General features: G+C 39.6%; 1 protein-coding gene across 2 annotated transcripts in view; it reads right to left on the bottom strand.

Moving 5' to 3' along the window:
- LOC124616003 (protein TAPT1 homolog) overlaps positions 1–21706 on the bottom strand; it is a 140642-nt gene that overhangs the window by 66286 nt on the left and 52650 nt on the right. For both annotated transcript variants that reach the window (XM_047144216.1, XM_047144225.1), the window contains 4 exons: positions 14924–15101; positions 14708–14843; positions 4863–4960; positions 4485–4635 (listed from right to left, as the gene is read on the bottom strand). In XM_047144216.1, coding sequence (XP_047000172.1) covers positions 4485–4635; positions 4863–4960; positions 14708–14843; positions 14924–15101 — 563 coding nt within the window. The remainder of the gene's footprint in view (positions 1–4484; positions 4636–4862; positions 4961–14707; positions 14844–14923; positions 15102–21706) is intronic.

The following is a 21706-nucleotide window of genomic DNA, read 5'->3' on the forward strand; positions in this document are numbered from 1 at the left end:
GTTAGAATGTTTACTCATACATAGGACCACAGACTATGTCCAGATCCGGGAACATATAGTCCACTCCAAAACAGTAAGTCACTGTTTTGCAAGGAGGGGAGCAATGTCACACAGTGTGGAAGGAAGGAAGAAAAATTAGAATTTAATGTCTCACTGACAGCGGGGTCACTAGAGATGGAGTACAAGCTTAGATCATGAAAGGATGGGGAAGGAAACTAACCATGCCCTTCCAAAGGAACCACACCAGTATTTGCCCTGGGCAATTTAGGAAAATTACAGAAAACCTAGTTCTAGATGGCCGGATGGGGAATGGAACCGTCATCCTCCCAAGTGCGAATCCAGCGTGCTAACTACTACAACACACTGCTTAATCACATCTTGTACAGTGTCTGTCATGGTTTAGCAATTATAGTCACTTGCTGGTAAAATGAAGGCCTCCGGTTTGATTCCTGCCTCTTGCAGTTAATTATCATTTAACATTCCTAGTTTCTGTAAGCTCCTGGTACCTGCTTATTTATGGGCATAACATGGAACACAATGTGGGATCCTACAAAAGATTGATACTGAGCCCAATCTTGTTTTCCAGCTGTCTAAATGATTTTGTAACAGTTTTAAAGGGCAGTTCAAAAACTGTAATGTTTGCTGATTGACAAAAGCCTACTAATTAAGAGTCTGAACTTAACCTTGGGAGAGGCAACTTAGACGATATGTAAACAGGCCTACAACTGGTTTAAAGGTGTTGCTATTGTTGTTGTTGCCTTCAGTTCAAAGACTGGGTTGATGCAGCTCTCTATGCTATGCTATTCTGTGAAAGCCTCTTCAGCTCTAAGTAACTACTGCAACCTACTTCCTTCTGAACCTGCTTCTGTACTCATCTCTTGGTCTCCCTCTACAATTTGTACCCACCATGTCTTCCTCCAGTACTAAATTGGTGATCCCTTGATATCTCAGAATGTGCTATACCAACAGATCCCTTCTTCTACTCAGGTTGTGACACAAATTTTATTTTCTCCCCAATTCCATTCAGTACCTCCTCATTAGTTACAGCTACAGATCTAACCTTCTGTATTCTTCTGTAGCACCACATTTCAAAAGCTTCTATTCCTCTCTTGTCTAAACTGTTTATCGCCCATGTTTCACTTTTACACATGGCTACACTCCAGACAAATACTTTCAGAAAAGACTTCATGACACTTAAATCTACATTTGATGTTAACAAACTTCTATTCTTGAGAAACGCTTTTCTTGCCATTGCCAGTATAAATTTTATATCCTCTCTACTTCGGCTATCATCAGTTATTTTGCTGCCCAAACAGCCTCTTTAATTTGATTACATTCCATTATCCTCATTTTGCTTTTGTTGATATTCATTTTATATCCTCATTTTGCTTTTGTTGATATACATTTTATATCCTCCTTTCAAGATACTATCTATTCTGTTCAACTGCTCTTCAAAGTCCCTTGCTGTCTCTGACAGAATTATGTCATCAGCAAACCTCAAAGGTTTTATTTCTTCTCCCTGGATTTTAATTCCTACTACAAATTTTTCTTTTGTTTCATTTACTGCTTGCTCAATCTGCAAATTGAACAACATAATGGATAGACTATAATACCGTATCACACCGTTCTCTACCACTGCTTCCCTTTCATGCCCCTCGACTCTAATTACTGCAACCTGGTTTCTGTACAAGTTGTAAATAGCCTTTGGCTCCCTGTATTTTCCCCTTGCTGCCATCAGGATTTCAAAGAGAGTATTCCATCAATCCCAAAGAAAGCAGGTGTTGACAGATGTGAAAATTACCGAACTGTCAGTTTAATAAGTCACGGCTGCAAAATACTAACGCGAATTCTTTACAGACGAATGGAAAAACTAGTAGAAGCCGACCTTGGAGAAGATCAGTTTGGATTCTGTAGAAATATTGGAACACGTGAGGCAATACTGACCTTGTGTTTTATCTTAGAAGAAAGATTAAGGAAAGGCAAACCTACATTTCTAGCATTTGTAGACTTAGAGAAAGCTTTTGACAATGTTGACTGCAATACTCTCTTTCAAATTCTAAAGGTGGCAGGGGTAAAGTACAGGGAGCGAAAGGCTATTTACAATTTGTATAGAAACCAGATGGCAGTTATAAGAGTTGAGGTGTCTGAAAGGGAAGCAGTGGTTGGGAAGGGAGTGAGACAGGGTTGTAGCCTCTCCCCAATGTTATTCAATCTGTATATTGAGCAAGCAGTGAAGGAAACAAAAGAAAAATTTGGAGTAGGTATTAAAATCCATGGAGAAGAAATAAAAACCTTGAGGTTCGCCGATGACATTGTAATTCTGTCAGAGACAGCGAAGGACTTGGAATAGCAGCTGAACGGAATGGACATTGTCTTGAAAGGAGGATATAAGATGAACATCAACAAAAGCAAAACGAGGATAATGGAATGTAGTCGAATTAAGTCGGGTGATGCTGAGGGCATTGGATTAGGAAATGAGACACTTAAAGTAGTAAAGGAGTTTTGCTATTTGCGGAGCAAAATAACTGATGATGGTCGAAGTAGAGACGATATAAAATGTAGACTGGCAATGGCAAGGAAAGCGTTTCTGAACAAGAGAAATTCGTTACCATCGAGTATAGATTTAAGTGTCAGGAAGTCGTTTCCGAAAGTATTTGTATGGCGTGTAGCCATGTATGGAAGTGAAACATGGACGATAAATAGTTTGGACAAGAAGAGAATAGAAGCTTTCGAAATGTGGTGCTACAAAAGAATGCTGAAGATTAAATGGGTAGATCACATAACTAATGAGGAGGTATTGAATAGAATTGGGGAGAAGAGGAGTTTGTGGCACAACTTGACAAGAAGAAGGGACTGGTTGGTAGGACATGTTCTGATGCATCAAGGGATCACAAATTTAGCATTAGAGGGCAGCGTGGAGGGTAAAAATCATAGAGGGAGACCAAGAGATGAATACACTAAGCAGATTCAGAAGGATGTAGGTTGCAGTAAGTACTGGGAGATGAAGAAGCTTGCACAGGATAGAGTAGCATGGAGAGCTGCATCAAACCAGTCTCAGGACTGAAGACCACAACAACAACAACATAATAAAAATCAGTTGCAGATGAACTACTACTGCACAATCACAACATGAGAGACAAATACAGTTTTTGAGTGGACCTTGTCTGCCATTCTGAATCAATGTGTGTACTCTCGTGAGAAGACATTCAAAAAGCTCCCAGTTCACCTTTTACACAAAGTGTCTGGATTCTTGAATTCAGGGATTCAAAAATTTTATTATCTACATAAGTAGATGTTCATTGTAAAGCTGCATGACACGTGGTAACGTACCCTAAACAGGACTACGTATTTACAAATGCAGTTAAGTATTTTCTTTCAAAAATACCATTGTGATCAAGTACATATTAAACCACCAATAGCAGGTACAGAACAGTTATACAGTTTAAATGAGGAGACACCTGTTTTCAAAGCAATAGCTTTCTTTCTAATTTAATTGATTAAATCCAGTTAGTATTATATTTAGTAGTGTAATTTTGTATGACTGTTAATAAAAGGTACAGATTAAGTTTCTGTGATTACCTTGTCTTTTTTCCATGTATACCTTGACTCATTGCACATTATGGAAGGTTATCCTTCCTGATGGATCTACAGAACACAATGGATAAATAATGGAAAAAATATTGATGTGTGTACAAACAAGAACACATTCTGTTGAGGTAGACTGTTCAGCTCCACGTGTTCTTTCATGTGCACTCAGTAAACATCATTTCTGGTGAAGTGTTAATACTTGACATATCTGCTCTCATAACTGGTATTTGATTCTGGATAATATAAAACGATATTTCCTAAGAAATTTCAGTAATCGCCATAGAAACCAATGGGAGCACTACTTGTGATTGTTATGGATAACAAAAGGTCAGATGTGTTGACAGTAGTTGATATTTTGTGACAGGCTGAAGCATAGAGAAAATTGCTTTTGTGGTCAGAAATATACAATGTATCTGCCTCTACGAATGATGAGAGTACCTAGCAAAGCAACTTTATAAACATGTAAGATATTTGCCGTCACACCAGCGAATAATGCACGTGTTCAAGAAGTAGCGACAAGTGTTCACAAGTGTGCTGTTATGTGAAGTAGATAAATATCATGCTTTGCAACAGAGAAAAACAAAATTTATTTTTTCAGAAAGTCTTTTGCAAGATGGGTGCTCAAAAACATACCATTTGGTCGCAAGCAGATATTCCTACTGGTCTGAAAATGAACCAGAATTAATGTACAATATGTTCTACAAACTTCTCAATGTGTAACAAGCATTCTGGTTTCTCTTCATCCCAGCACAATCAGCCATCAAATTTGCAAGTGACAAATGAACTATGCCTGACCCATTTTTAGTTATTAGGTAATGACTGTGGCAATTCTTTCAATATTATATGTTCCTTTCAAACAACTAGAAAAATATATAGAAAAAATAAGAACACATTACCTTCTTTCCAGGAGTACTCCTTCATAGTCTGCAGTACTACAATAAATAACAGCACAAATAAATGGAAACGTTCTCGGACATCACTACATGACACTTGGAACAGATTATTTTTATCAAATTTCTTGAAGACACTTCCCTTCAATTCAACAAACTGAAAAAAAATATTTTAAGTAAGACAAAAATTTTTTTCAGCTTAGATTTAACACCACTTTCACTTAATGGCACACTATTCTATGGTTAACAGTAAAACAAAATTTCATTTCATTATGGCACATAACTGAAGACAGAACCATTACCATTTACCATTTCCAATTTTGGCTGTGAACTACCCATCAATTTTAGTCATAAAATTATCAGTTAATAATGAATTGCACTTACATTATTTGACATCATAATTGTTAATAGAGCTTTATTGTTGGAGTTTATAGCTACATTGAGAGTTGTAGCTTGAAACAGCACAAGTAAGCTGTGTAATACTGCTATAAGTCAAGGAGTAACAACACAAAAATTTTCCTTAACAAGTTTCTCTCCACAGATACAAATATAATTGTTACAACATATACTCTTTTTTTTAATTTTTTGCAACTTTTCCGAAGAGTTTATCAAGAAATTAAAACACTTCCCTTGACGATTGTACATACTGGAGGTGAAAGCATTCATCATATGTTCTATGCCCCTTGAGTGCTGATGATAAACCAGGTGCAGTTGAGAATTAGCAGCACTAACAAATTCAACACTAGGAAATAAAGGAGAAGAGAAGGAATAAAAATTAAGATTTTACATACCACTGACAACAAGGACATCAAGCAGAGCAAAAGTTGGACAACAATATGCAAGAACTTGCCAATGGACTTTTCAAGGAAAACTTCTCAAACATCCACAAAGAAATTCACGAAAACTATGGAAATTTTAAATTATTACAGCTGTAAAGGAATTTGAGCCCTGTTCCTCTAAAATGTGAATCAAATATCTCATCCACTGTGCTGCCTCAGTCAGTACAAACGACTACCAAACCAGATGGATCTAACACACACTAAAACACTAAATTGTTAGAATCTTTACTTTTATGTTCATAATTATCGTAATAAAGGAAAACTGTTTAAGGGTTCAGTGTAAACTATTATGCCATGGTATTTTCAAAATGTCTTTTTTATAGAAACTCTTTATAATACATTTTCAGGATAATCCTCATCTATTGCTCCATTTCAGTTACACATTTTTAATTAGATTATATGTTTTGATCGCTCACGATTATCTTCAGAGCTAAGTAATTGTGTCAGCAACCTGTCTTATCTGCTTTAAGAAGAGCAGTACTCTGATATATGGTTCTGAGCACATAAGACAGGTGGTTGATGCAACTACTGACCCCCATATGAACTTGAAGCCTTTAGTTATGGTATGCACAAACATGTGGTGTTGTCATGAGAACCAATTACTGAACCATAGGCAACAATGAAGGATGGGAAAAGGACAACGTCTGATAGCAAGTGTGCTAAGTAAACCAGTTGTTGCACTACGTTAATGTGCAATAATGCTACAGAAGCATGGGACAAACTACAAGCAGCACAATTTGAACATAGCAGCATGCAATGCTTAACAGGCTAATTGAGTATCCCCCCCCCATGTCTGACATGACAAAACGGAAGATATTAGCACACATGCAGCTAAGCTGCAGAAGTTATTTATAGATCTATATGATAAAGTAGCAAAACATGAAAAGAATGCATTTTCTGAAGGAATATTAAATGGTCAAGTCATGCCTATGCTAGGAATGGAATACGAAAATTTAAAGATCTATGGCACAAAATATCGTCAGAACACCAGAGTTTGAATTTCCTCACTGGATTGAATGAACAAAATACAATGCAATCTATTACATCCGTTGTTTCTAACACATGAAAGGGAACAAAATAATAATTGAAAGAAGATGACAAAAGAAAGAGCAGATTAAAAATGTCTACGTAATAAGTGCAAAAAAACTAGGGGACTGGGGAGCAGACAACACTAACATGTGGCAAAAGGAGAAGATAAGCAGAACTGCTGCATTTACTTCATGCATCACATGTGCATCAACTGGAAACTACATTGCTGAAAATAAATGGTATAGAGGTAGTGGTGCTATGAAGTATATCACTTTAAACATAATGTAAATTGACACACAAAAAAAATCTCTTCACCTAGTGGCAGCAGGGGAACACATACAAAAAAGTATTTAACTTCCACATGCTTTCGGAGCCAGTGGGTCCTCCTCCTGCCGGAAGACTTGAAGGGGAAGAGTTGAAGGGGAAGAATTTACGTTATAATATCAACACTTCAAATAAACAGTACTTTCAAATTTAAAGAAAAACAGCAATCACAAAATCCATCACTTATTGGAACAGATCTACATTTTGACTGTCACATAGTCATCATTGGTACGATTAGTAAAGCATTGACACTGATACATGACACAAAAATTGAGTTTTATGTCAGTCACATAAGGTCTGTGTCATTTATCAGTTTTTATGCTCTGGCACGTTGGTATCTAAGTCACTCTTTGGTAATTGTACCGATAACGACAACATAATAGTCACAATCTAGATATGTTCCAATAAATGATGGATTTTGTGACCTATTGCTGGCTTTTAAATCTGAATACTCACTGAGAATCTAATGGATTCCAACTTAGTTAAAACAGCATTCTGTTTTGTAAACAGAAATTTGATATTCTTGAAGCCGTTTCATTGGGAACACGAGGACTAATATGGGTGCATTTGATCAATAAATGGTTAATATTGACATTCTCTGAAAGATTCCAGGTGTACCACAAAAGATTTGGTGATCAAAATAACCAACACATGAAGAATATCTAGAAGAAACTTAATATCAATATAGAACATTACAAGAATGACGTTTTCAATGGTTGTACATTATAAAAAATGCACAGAAAACCATTCAAACAACTAAAACATCATTCCACAGTTGCTAGCAAATTTAGTCATGGAGCTGTCACTGGACCAATGACTACAGAATCATTTGGAGGTGCTAAATATTAATTATGTTTTAAAGCTAATTACAGTAAATTCTATCAAATTTTCTTTCTGAAACACAAATATGAAACCACATGACGCACTTAAAAGATTTTTAAATGAAGCACAAAGCATTGGACATAGAGTTAAACAATTAAGATGTGATTGAGACAGAGAATTTTATAACGAGAAAGCATAGAAATTTCTCATAGATAAGCTCGTGGTGTTGCAGTAGCGTCCTTGCTTCCCAAGCAGGGGGTCCCGGATACAATTCCCAGTGGGGTCAGGGATTTTCACCTGCCTTGAGATGACTGGGTGTTATCGTGTCATCTTCATCATCATCATCATCATCATCATCCACCACCATTACAGTCGGAGGAAGGCAATGGCAAACCACCTCCACAAGGACCTTGCCTAGTATGGTGGCGCGGGTCTCCCGCGTCATTCCCCTATGCTCTGTCAAGGAGTATGGGACTTCATCATCATCATCATCATCATCAAGGGAACAGGGTATTGATTCTTCCAGCCTATATCCTTGAGCAAAATGGTACAGTTGAACATGAAAGTACTCTAGTACCTTCCGCCGCGGAAGTCGAACACGCGGCAGAACAAATGGACGTGGTCAGCCCATAGAGGGCTCCGCCTCCGCGGCGGCTATTCCGCGCGGTGGCTATTCCGCGCAGCGGCTCTCGCGCAGTGAGGGCGCCACCGCTAAGCCACGTGCAGACAGCGGCCAATAGCCGCTCCCTCCGGTTTCGTATATAGCGACCTGCTCTGCCCTAGTCCAGCCACTCTGGTACTCACTCTGGATTTCGTTTCTATCTCGGCGGTACTGCGTTCTGGTCGTTGCTCGTTGTTGACATTTGCCTGGCTCTGGTTCCGAGTGGATTTACGTTTGGTGTTTGGTGTTGTGGTTTCCCCAAGCCTCCGTTGATTATCTCTTCCTTGTTGTGTTGCTCATAGTCAGTCGTGGTCAGTTGTTGTCAGTTGTCGTTGGTCTGTCGTCCGACTCGTCCTGTGTTTACCCGGTGGTGCGTGCTCCACCGCCGGCGGCTTCCCCACCTGGCAGCTCCGATCCGCAGCCCAAGGTGTTCCCACTGTTGGTTGTGGTTACTACAGGTACAATAATTGTTGATGCTCAATGTTCAAGGCATGTAAACTGCCAAAAGGATTGTAGGCAGAAGCTTGCAACACAGCATTTATGTCTTAAACCATACTGGAAGGTCTTCATTTCCAGATAAAAACCTTTATGAGCTGTTTTTGCATGTCCATCCTTTTGAGAAAATGAAACTCCTACAGCCATCCTTATGATTTTATTTATTTTGTATCTATCAGTTTTGGCACTTCAATGCACCAACTTCACGCTGTAGTTGATGCTGAAGAGGTGCTTATGAGCTGTGGTACAATCAAACAGCAGGAAAATTTGATCACCTCATAATTTTTGGCACAGGTTAACATATTTGTACAAACAAATCTTTCTATTCAAAGTTTGATGAAAAGGCTGTTTTTTGGATAAGTTGCTATGTATGTCAAGAACATAGGTAAATTCAGAGTCTGGAGTCAAAGAAGGAAAGTAGTCTAGAGTCATAACATAAAATTTCAGCAAGGAGCAATTTTCAGCTTCTATAGTGATAATGTTGAATGCAGTATTTCTCAGACCCGAAATAGTTGGATCCGTTACCAAAAGCACAAGAAGGCAAATGTCATAGGCGGTCTGCTACCAAAGGAAGTTAGAGAACAACAATTTGGCACATTTGATTGTGGAGAAGACAAGTAACAGGTGACTGTAACAAATAATCAACAGAATTCCTGGAAAGCAAAAACACCTGAATTTTCTGAAGGTGGTAAACTGGAGAACAACGAAGAAAACCAACTTGGGAGGAAATTGGTGAATTCTTGATGCTAACAAAAGTTGGTATTTATGAACATAAAGATCCAAAATGTGTTTTCTGACGTACTGCAGTCAAATGAGAAGAGAACATAGATGCAAGCTATTAATGAAGAAATGGACTCACTTAAGAGACACAATACATGGGCATTAGTTGAATTCCTATTAACGCCAAAATACTGCTGAATCACTGGGTTCTATGCCAAAAGTCTTGAAGAAAGTCGATTTTCAAAGCAGTGCTGCACATCTTTATATGTTTCACTGCAAATGGAATGAAAATAGATTAAACATAGCAATTTACATTGATGACGGGCTAATTGTTGGCAGCAACTTTTCTGAGTACTTTACAATGTGAATTTGATATAACGACAGGTACGCTTGATAGTTTCCTCAGTATAAAAATAAAGCTACTCATCGTCACCTATGGAGAAGTGGTCAGAGAGAGAAACAATATAAGAAATTCTTCTTCATTTGCCTCAATTCAGAAATTAAAATTTATTTTTGTTTCGCAACTATCTTCATCAATTATGTCTGGAAAGTTATACGAATGAACTACTGCCTCAGGCCACATTAACCAGTAAACAGTGCCCCAGGAACACTTCCAATTCTATCCCAGTTCCACTCTGATATAATGCCACTGAAACTGAACATTGTGCATCATTGAGATGTTCATGATCACTTCACACAGTATCAACCATGTGCAACCAATATGCCTCAAATTTTAAGTGAAATGAAGTTCATGTTTAGTTGATGATTATTCTACAGCACTATAATTATCACAAGAGTAAGTACACATGTGTAGTTGTGTAAAAAACATAAAATCTTTGGTGGCGACATGAAGAAAAACCTAACAAAATGTTGAATATCAAAGAAATTAAATGACAGAAAATCCAAGACGGAATAACAGCAACATGAAGAGGATAGATTGCTACTCACCACATAAAGACGGCATTGAATTGCAACAGGCACAAAAGAAAGAATACTAAAAATATTCAGCTTTTGGACTATGTACTTCTTCAGAAATAGAAAAGTCTCACACATTCACACAAGCAAAACTCACACTCCCTGTCATCTTTGGGTGCTAAGGCCTGACTGTAGCTGTGTCTAGCTGGGGTAGGCAATGGAAGTATGAAAGAGTCATGGGACTGAGGAGAGGGAGGGGTAACACAGTACAGATGGAGAAAGATTCTAATGCTGCCTGTAAGCCCATGCAGGACATGTAGGAGATGGCATTGGATAGCTAGATGGAGCTTCAAGAGAATGCACTTTGAGGGAAGCAGGAGGACGGAGGAACAGGGGGGGGAAGGTTGGGGGGGGGGGGCAGAGAATTGGAAAGGACTTTGTATGTGTGTTGGCATGAAAGCGTGTGAGTACTGGAGTGGGAGCTGGGAAGGGGATAGGCAAGTGGAGGGCTGAGACTAATGAAGGTTGAGTCCACCATATAGCGGAGATGCTGAGTTGCAGAAAGGCACAACAAAAAGACTGTCACACAATTAGCTTTTGCCCAACAAGGCCTTTGTCAAAATTAAACACACACACACACACACACACACACACACACACACACAAGAGAGCACAGTCTCTGGCAGCTAGACCCAGGAGAGGTAAGCAGGAGGCTGAGGCAGGGAGGGGGAGGGATAGCAAGATAGTGGTGGGGGAGAGCAAGTGCTGCTAGGAGCATGCAGGGTTGAGGCAGAGAGTGGGGCAGCTAGGTGCAGTCGGGAGGCTAGACAGAGTGTGGGGGAGAGGGAGGGGCATAGCAAAAAAGGAGGAGGTAAAAAGACTCAGTGCATTGGTGGAATACAGAGTTATGTAGTGCTACAATAGGTACACGGAAGGGGCTACATGGGTAAGGACATTGACTAATGAACATTGAAACCAGGAGGATTATGGGAACATAGGATATACTGCAGGGCGAGTTCCCACCTGCGCAATTCAGAAAAGCTGGTGATGGTGGAAAGGATCCAGATGGCACAGGCTGTGAAGCAGATATTGAAATGAAGGACATCATGTTGAGTGGCATGCTCAAAAACAGGTTGGGCAAATTGCTTCTGGGACACAGTTTGTTCGTGGCCATTTTGCGAACAGACAGCTTGTTGGTTGCCTTGCCCACATAGATGGTTCAAATGGTTGAAGTGGGTCTGAGCACTATGGGACTTAACATCTGAGGTCATCAGTCCCATAGAACTTAGAACTACTTAAACCTAACTAACCTAAGGACATCACACACATCCATGCCCGAGGCAGGATTCGAACCTGCGACCGTAGTGGTCGCACAATTCCAGACTGAAGTGCCTAGAACCGCTCGACCACACCGGCTGGCCTTGCCCACATAGAACGCAGCACAGTGGTTGCAGCTTAGCTTGTAGATCACATGACTGATTTCACAGGTCACCTTCCTTTGATGGAATAGGTGATGTTTGTGAAAGATTGAGTCCAGAGGAATTTCAGGAACAACAGGTATGTCGCAGGAGAGTTCCCATTCACACAGTTCAGAAAAGCTGGTGTTGATGGGAAGAATTCAGATGCCACAGGCAGTGAAGCAGTCATTAAAGAGAGGCACATCATGTTGGGCAGCATGCTCAGCACCTCTGTGGTCCAGCTGCCTCTTGGTCATAGTTTGCAGTGATAATGCATGCAGACAGACAGTTTGCAAGTAATCATACCCACATAGAAAGCAGCACAGTGGTTTCAGCTAATTTGTAGATCACATTGCTGACTTCACAGCTTACCCTTTGTCTGATATAGTAGGAGATTCCTGTGACAGGACTGAAGAAGTTGGTAGACGAAGGATGTGTGGGACAGATTTTGCTTCTAGGTGTATTGCAGGGATATGTGCCAAGAGGCAAGAGGTTGGGAGCAGGGGTTCAGTATGGATGGGGAAGGATAATGTGTACATTGGGTGGGTGGCGGAATATCACTGAAAGGGTAGGGTAAGGTAGGACAGTGGGGACGATATTTCTCATTTCAGGGCATGACAAGAGGTAGCTGGATTCTGGTGGACAAAGTGATTTAGTTGCTCCAGTCCTGGGTGGTACTAAGTCATGACAGGAGAGCTCCTTTATGGGCAGACAGTGGGTATGCAGGCATACGGTAGATGATTGGGAGACAAGGCAAGGGAGATCTGTTTTTGGACAAGGTTTTGAGGGTAATTTCAGTCTGTGGATGACTCTGGGAGATCCTTTGTATTTTTGGAGATGGACAGAACACCACTACAGATGTGATGACTCTGTGTGGCTAGAGTGCATGGAAGGGACTTCTTGGTGTGGAATGGGCGGTATATTTGAGGTAGAGATATTGTTGGTAGTTCGTAGGTTTGATGTGAACTGAGTACTGATGTAGCCATTCTTGAGGTGGTCTACATCAAGGAAGGTGGATTGGTGGTCTGAGGAGGACCTGGTGAAACAAATGGGGGGAGGCTGTTGAGGTTATGGAGGCATGTGGATAGTGTGTCCTCCCCTTGGTCCAGATCATGAAGATTTCATAAATGAAGGAGGTTTTAGACTCTGGGTACTCAGGAAGGATTCCTCTACATCACATTGGATGTTGCCATGCACGTGCCCACTGCTGTACATATTCTCTACTGGGGTTTCAACTATCTCTTTCATGTCCTGAAGTGAGAAATATCCTTCCTACTATCCTACCATCCCATCCATCCCACAGTGAGATTCTAACATCTGCCCAACTTAAGCAATATCCTCGTCCATATGTACTGAACCCCTGCTCCCAACCCCTTGCCTCATGGCTCACGTCCCTGCAACAAACTTAGATGCAAAACCTGTCCTACAAATTCTTCTACTACCACCTTCTACAGTCCTGTTCACAGGCAGTTCCTACACCACTGAAAGCAGGGCCACGAATAAAAGCAGCCATGTAATCTACAAACTTAGCTGCAACCACTGTGCTGCTTTCTACGTGAGCATAACTACTTACAAGCTGTCTGCCGCCACCAAACTACCACCAAGAGACAACTGGACCACTGAGGCGCTGAGCATGCTGCCCAACACAATGTGCTTCACTTTAACAAATGCTTCAAAGTCCACATCATCTGGATTCTTCCCAACACCAGCTTTTCTGAACTGTGTAGATGGGAACTCTCCCTGAAACATATCTTTTGTTCCCAATATTGCTCTGGTCTCATCCTTCATTAGTCCCTGTCCTCCACTTGCCTATCCCCTTCCCTCGTCCCACTCCAGTACTCACACACCTTATATCCCACCAATATACAAACATAATTTTTACCCATTCTCTAATTCTCTCCTCTGTTACCCCTTTCCACCTCCCATCACACACCCTTCTGATGTTACAACTATCAGCCTTTTGCTGTTTCCTACACATCACCGCATGCTCCCAAAAGCAGCACTCACATCTTCCCCCACCCGTACAATGCTATCTCTCTTCTGTAGCCCCCACTACTCACCCCAGACAGAGGCTGCTAATCTCAGATGCAGTTGCTGCAGCCTTAGGCCCTTAATATGACTAGTGTGTGTCAGTTATCCACTTCTGATGAAGTATGAACTATGAAAGCTAAATACTTTTAACATTCTTTCTTATTGAGCCTTTCTGTGATTATGAAAGAAATGTGTTTTTAAAGCAAAGTTACTGGAAAATTAGACACAAAACACACTCATCTCACCCCCCCCCCCCCTCCCCCGGGCGTGCATGTGCACCAAACACAAACAGAAACACACACACACACACACACACACACACACACACACACACACACACACACACCCATGCACAGTAGACAACTTCAAACTACATAACCAAACTAAAGGAAGAAGTGCACAACTGCAAGAGAACAGTAGTTAAGTTCCTGAGAAATGGTATAACACGTATTAAAATTTGGGTGGCAGGTACCTGCAAATCTTGCCTCCTGTAATGATACCTACCTTGTCTTAACTTACGCAGTATTGGCATTTAAACTCACCAATTCACCCATAAAATTATTTATCTCTCTCCATTGCTAGAATCTATGCTCTTAAAAAAACCAGTTTTTCCTACTTTATTCAAAAAGTAAGCACTCCACACAGCTATAATCTGCTAGCCATCACACCTGGGCACGGAGAAAATAAGAGCATCAGTACCACACACCTCCTCCTTTTCCTATAACTTTAGCAGATGGTACATACGTAGACTGACAGGCTATATACTTCTGCAAATTCCCATTATAGTCATTATGCAAAACGACTATGAGGAAGTAGTAGTCTTCCTTATTCTTATATGAATAATTCTTTCAGTTATGCACTATGCCTTTTTATGTGGCTTCCACTGTAATTAGTTGAACATTTCTGTGATGACCTCACACTGTTACTGAAGGATACATACATATACCATGGCAAATAAGAGATGAGGTATTACTCCTAAATGCTCCCTTTTCCGATCACGAGGTTCTGTTGCCGTCCAAAAGAGAGCATCTATAGTATCTTGGCCAAAAGCGGAAAACAATCTATCACCAACCTGAAAATTGGTACAACCATTTATACAAGATAATATGCACAAAAGGAAAAAAAAGTTAGGTGACTTACAGACAACTTTACCTCCAGCATATTGTAGAAGATGTAGAGTTTAATGACAGACTGACTTTTAATAAGATGATACATCATAGATGTATCAATATATGACATAATCATACTACACATGACCAAAATACAAGCCTTCAAAAGATCACAGATTTCTGCAGGTTTCAAAATCTTCTTTGACTTCGAGTTCTTCAATCTGGAATCAGAAATTATCAAAAACTTTTTCAGTTCATGTCATCTGCCTTTTGACACCTCAGAATACAACATGATAAATGAATGAGTGAATCTGAATGTAAAATGATTATAAAGATATTCACATGTCTCAAGTTGAGGCACCGCAGAATGGAAGGAATTTTATATGGTGGAAGTGTGTGTGTGTGTGGGGGGGGGGGGGGGGGGGGGGGGTTGTAGAGATCAAAGCTTTACTACAGTAAGGAAGATCATGTGATTGTAGCCTGCAGTAGTTCTGCAGAGATAAACAGACTTACACAGAATAAACAAACTAACATGGAGAGCTGCATTAAACCATTCTCATGATTGACCACAACAGCAACAGCAGCAGCTGCAGCATCTTTATCTGGAGCACAAATCATTACTTCCTACAATGAACTTTGACACAATTTAGAGATGTTAACAACCTGATGCTAATACCAAAATTTGAGAGAGCAAAGTCTCGGGGAGAGTAGACTCCCCACCCAAATCCCTACAGCAACACTGCCTAGCATACTGTCTAGCTGAAGGCCTTCCCAAAAAATTCATAAGTAGTGCAATGACTAATTGATATTATTGAAATATGAAACAGTTACCATAAATTAGTAACTTACTAAGAACTTTTGGGTATGTCAACATTTAGGAGAGCAAGTTCAGGCCACCTCTCCATACCAGACCCAAAGAGATAGCCAACTCTCCCACACACTAACAAGTCCAATAACAACTGTCATAGTAATATCAGAGGGTGGGATTGCACTGCAGCATTCCTTTACATAACTGGGAAACTAACATTATGGGGGAAATTGGTTTTTTTAACCTCAACAACCACCAATATGTATTACACATTGAGGATTTGTGGGCAACTGAGACAAGAGCCTCATTCCCTGTAACTCACAATGTAATGCCAAACAGTGGTTACTTAACCTGGCAAATAGTTTAAGTAATGGAGGCCTGGTGGTGCTGGACAGTCTGCAGCCCAGGATGCCAGGACTGCCATGCCTGTACTCAGCCATTACTTGCTAGCTCCCTGAGGGTAGTATAATGGACAGTCAGAGGTTACACTTGTAGCACAGAGAGGGACATAGTACTGTAAAAACTCAAGGCCTAATTTTCTAATTTTCACCAATCCTATGCTCATAGCAAGTAATGAGCCAACTGAAGGAGAAGAGGGGTGGGGTGGGGTGGGTGGGTGGTGGGGATGCTACAAAATAAAGTGTGGTTACAATGATGCATGATTATAGGATAAATACAAGACCTTCAACAAATGAAGTTTGTTTATTTCTTGTTTGTCTGATAATGAGTCTGTGGCTGAAAAAGTTCACAAAAACATATCTCTTTCTATAAACCTTAATTTTATACAGATGCATAGTTTTCTTTTACCAAGCAAATAATTTAAAATCACATGCAAACTGTCACTTTAAGGTATTTTTCACTGTAGGGTTAATATTATATATGATGTTGGATAATATGACTTGCTTTTAAAAAGGATGCAAATCTCCTCCATTGTTGCTGTCATCTTCAGTCCAAAGACTGGTTTAACGCAGCTGTCAAAGTTAGTCTATTCTGTGCAAACTTCTTCATCTCTGCATGACTAACACAACTTACATCCATTTGAAACCATTAATGTATTCAAGCACTGGTCTCCCTTTACAATTTTAACCCCCCCCCCCAAACACACATGTCCTTACATTAAGAAATTGACAATTCCTTTATGCCTATGGACATTTCCTATTGATAGATCCCTTCCTTTAGTCAAGTTGTGCCATAAATTTGTTTTCCCAGATTTGATTCAGAACCACCTCATTTATCAATCTCCCCTTTCAATCTTTGGCTTCTTCTATAGTACAATATTTTGAAAACTTCTATTCTTTTCTACTCTGAACTGCTTATCGTCCATGTTTCACTGTCATACAATGTTGTGATCCAGACAAATACCATTGGAACAGACTTGCTAACACTGTTATTAAATGTTATCACATCCCATATTTTCAGAAATGGTTTTCACACTAATACCAGTCTGCATTTTATTTCCTCGCTATTTTGGCCATCATGAGTTATTTTGCTGTCCAAACAGAAAACTTCATCTACTACTTTTTTTGGTGTCTCATTTCCTAATGTAATATCCTCAGCATCACCTGATTTAATTAGATTACATTCCACTGGCCTTTTATTGATGTTAATCTTACAATAATATAATGAAAAGGAAAGTTGCCCCTCACTATATAGCGGAGAAGCTGAGTCGCAGACAGGCACAACAAAAGGGCAGTCACAAATAAACTTTTGGCCAGCAAGGCCTTTGTCAGAAATAGATGACAGACACGAGTTCAGTTGCCGGAGACTGCAGTCATGTGCATGTGAGGGGTGTGTGTGTGTGTGTGTGTGTGTGTGTGTGTGTGTGTGTGTGTGTGTGTGTGTGTGAGAGAGAGAGAGAGAGAGAGAGAGAGAGAGAGAGACTGACCACTACTTTTGATGAAGGCCTTGCCGGCCAAAAGCTTATTTGTGACAGTCTTTTTGTTGTGCCTATCTGCGACTCAGCATCAAATATCAAAGTTTTTAATTCTTCTCCCTGGATGTTAATCCCCTTTCTAAATTTCTGCTTGGTTTCCCTCACAGTTTGCTCAGCGTACATAGTGAATAAAATTGGGGATAGGCTACAACCTTTTCACACACCCTTTTCAATCACTACTTCCCTTTCATGTCCTTTGACTCTTACAAGTGCTGTCTGGTTTCTGTACAAGCTATAAATAACCTTTTCTCTCCATATTTTACCACTGCTACCTTTGGAATTTCAGAAAGTGTAATCCAGTCAATATTGTCAAAAGCTTACTCTAAATCTATAAATGTCAGTTTGTCTTTCTTCAACCTTTCTTATAGGATACGTCATATGGTCAGTGTTGCCTTGCAGGTTCCTATGTTTCTTATCTTCCTCGAGGTTAGCTGTTATCAGTTCTTCCATTCTTCTGTAAATAATTCTTGTCAATATTTTGCAAACAGGACTTCAAATGACCGTTCAGTCACATTCAAACCTGCCAGCACCTGCCTTCTTTGGAATTAAAATTATTACTGTCTTCCTGAAGTATGAGGGCACTTCCCTTGTCTCACGTATCTTACACACCATCCTTTGTCTCCCAGGGATGTCATTAATTCTGAGGGAATATCTGCTACTCCAGGGTTTGTTGACAGTTAGGTCTTTCAGTGCTCTGTCAAATTCTTTTCACAGTGTTTTATCTCCCACCTTATCATCATCTACTTTCTCTTTGTTTTCTACAATATTGTCCTCAAATTTATTTTGCCCCTCTATAAATTCCTTGCACCTTTCAGGTTTCTCTTCTTGACTAAGTACTGGTTCTCTATCTGAGATTTTCATATTCATACAGCTGCTTTTTTTTCTTCTTCAAAGGTCTCTTAATTTTTCCTATGGTTGTTGTCTATCTTTCCCCTGTACATAGGTACTTTTATTGCCTTGCATTTGTCTCTGAGCCATTCCTCTTTAGCCATTTTACACTTTCTCACAATCCCATTTTTTTACCACCATATTGCCTTTCATCTGCTTCATTTCCTGCATTTTTATATTTTCTCCTCTCATCAATTAAATTCAATATCTTGAGTGATATCTGAAATTTTTACTAGACCTTGTCTTTTTATCTATTTTGTCCTCTGCTGCCATCACCATTTCATCTCTCAAAGCTACCCATTCATCTTCTACTGCATTCCTATTGCATCATTGTCTAATGCTTCCTTTGATACTGTCAACAACCCTTGGATCTTTGAACTCACTCACCTCCATCTACTTAATTTCCTACCTTTCTGCAGTATATTCAGTTTTAATTTAGAGTTCATAACCAATAAATTATTGTCGGGGTCCACATTTGTCACTGAAAATGTCTTACAGTTTAAAATTTGGTTCTGAAAACACTGTCTTACCATTAAATATAATCAGTCTAAATGTTCCAGTTTCCCCATCTCTTCCACGTATACAAACCCTCTTTCATCATTCTTAAATGAGTTTTAGTGATGATTAAAAAATTATGCTCAGTGCAAAATTCTACCAGGCAGCTTCCTCTTTCGTTCCCGCTATCAAATTCCAGTCACCCATCACAAGTAAATTTTCATTTCACTTAACTGCCTTAAATATCTTTCTCACATCATATTCTTTCAATCTCATCAGCATATAGCTCCAAAAGCTTGCGCGCGCGCGCGTGTGTGTGTGTGTGTGTGTGTGTGTGTGTGTGTGTGTGTGTGGGGTTCCCCCCCCTGCCGTTTCCAAGTGAGTAGATTTTTTATATGTATCCAATTTATATTATGCCATCATAATCATCTGTGGAACTAATTGGCATATAAACTTGCATTACTGTGCCATCATAATCATCTGTGGAACTAATTGGCATATAAACTTGCATTACTGTGGTGGGTGTTCGCTTTTTATCTATCTTGGCTCCACTAAAGCATTCACTGTGCTGTTCATGGTACCTTAACCAGATTCCTACTTTTTTACTCAGTATTAAGCCTACTCCTTCAAAACCCCTACTGTATACTGTGTTGATAACTCACCAATTCCCATTGTATATACTAACTTCAACATACCAAAATCTCTTTTTAAATTCCCTAACACACCTACCAGATTAAGGGACTTAACATTCCATGCTCCGACACGATAAATGCCAGTTTTCTTTTCTCTCATGATGACATCTTCCAGTGAAATTCTAGTACAAAGATCCGAATAGGGTTTGTTTTTTTCCAGAATATATTACCCAAGAGGATGCCTCCATAATTTAACCATACATTAGAGGTGCACACCCTATGAAAAAGTAACGGCTGTGGTTTCCCCTCGCTTTCAGCCATTCACAGTATCACCACAGTTACATTCACCAATGTTACAATGCAAGATCAGTCAGTCACCCACACTGTTGCTGGTGCAACTAGTAAAAAGGTTACTTCAGGAACCATTGGTTAGTGTGATGTCTCCACAGATAATCCTCCATTGTGGTTGCAGTAACAGTATAGCTATACATATCATACGGGACGCAAGCCATGCCATCCAGCAAGGTCCATGGTTTATGTGGGGATGCCTTCCTCACTGGAAATTATTCTCATCTTTGGAGAAGTATTAAATATTCTTGTACATTTTGATTACACAGTCCCATATAACATCTCTAAAATGTTGTTCAATGAATGTTTATATATGTGCTGAAAATTAATAAGGTAAAGTTGTAAGTATAATCATACAGCAGTGCTGTTTGATTGAAGTAGTTTCATTCTTTGATTTAAACTGAAACTTCCACCAGTACCTCTCCTGCCTCCAAACCACATAGAAGTTCTCCTGCACACAGATCTAACACTCCTCAAAAGAATTCCTTAGGCTATCATTTAACAATTTTGTCTGCATTTCCTATCCTCCAGGAGTTCTAGTCCTGCAAGGTAAGCGGGACAACTTCTGTGAATTTTGGAAGTCAGGAGAGAGATACTGGTAAAAGTGATCTGTGAGGAATGGCTGTGCGATGTTCTTGAATCACTCAAGTGGTAGAGCACTTGCTCACAAAAGTCAAAGGTGTCAGATGCAGGTACAGTTTTAGTCTGCCACAAGTTTCAAATCGGCAAACACTCCTGCAAAGTGAAGATCCATGCTCGAAACTCCAAATTTCTCCACAGTTGCTGCCAACTGCCAATGTTGTTGGTGGTGATTCATGAATAAAGGCACCAGCAGCGCAGTCTCTCTCTCTCTCTCTCTCTCTCTCTCTCTCTCTCAGACAGACATGCCAAGTCAACCACACAGCCTGACGTTCCCCAGCCCCAGTGGCCAGAGACAGTGGTGATGTGTGTTCGGTTGTGCTTGTTTGAATTTGTGCGTGTTTTCTACTTTAGAAGAAGTCTTTTTGGTAGAAAGCTCAAATGTATAGCAGTCTGTTTGTTTCACCTGTCTACGACTCAAAATCTCCTCTATATGATGTGTAGCAATTTATCCTTTTCATAATATTGTTATTATTCCATCCTGTATTTTCCATTGTTAGGCTTATTCTTTGGTCAGAATGTGTTTTCTGGTGCTCAGTCTTTTGCAGCTGACAAATTTTCTAAATGTTTTCTTTCAGCAGCTTTTGTATCAGCCTACAATGACTTCACATGACATGGCTTTGTACTGTATTGAAACGTAAAAGCTCTTCCCAAGCAACCCCTGAAATTACAAATATATCTGTGTCAGTAACAACATGTAACAATCGTCTAAAGAAAACCAGTTCCTTCTTGTCATTTACTTTCTTCTTTCAAGGTGGAGAAACCACAAGATAATTTTTCTTTAATTGATTTAAAATGTTGTTTAATTTACACATTTTGTTTGCTAATGACACTGATTATGCTAAGAAATACCTGTAAAATATTCACAGTTAAAGTTTTATGACACTTTTCCTACATATGTCTAGGTTAGATAACACCAGTATATTTGTTCTTCGTTATAGAGCTACCATTACACACGCTAGGAAGCTTTATGCTGTAAAAAACGCAACTGATATATCAGATTATGCAATTTCTTGTGATATATACTTTTTAACACTTTTTGATACCAGGCATCATTACCTTTAATATGTTTAATGATTTATA

This window comes from Schistocerca americana, chromosome 1 (genome assembly GCF_021461395.2).
Source record: "Schistocerca americana isolate TAMUIC-IGC-003095 chromosome 1, iqSchAmer2.1, whole genome shotgun sequence".
Lineage (NCBI taxonomy): Eukaryota > Metazoa > Arthropoda > Insecta > Orthoptera > Acrididae > Schistocerca > Schistocerca americana.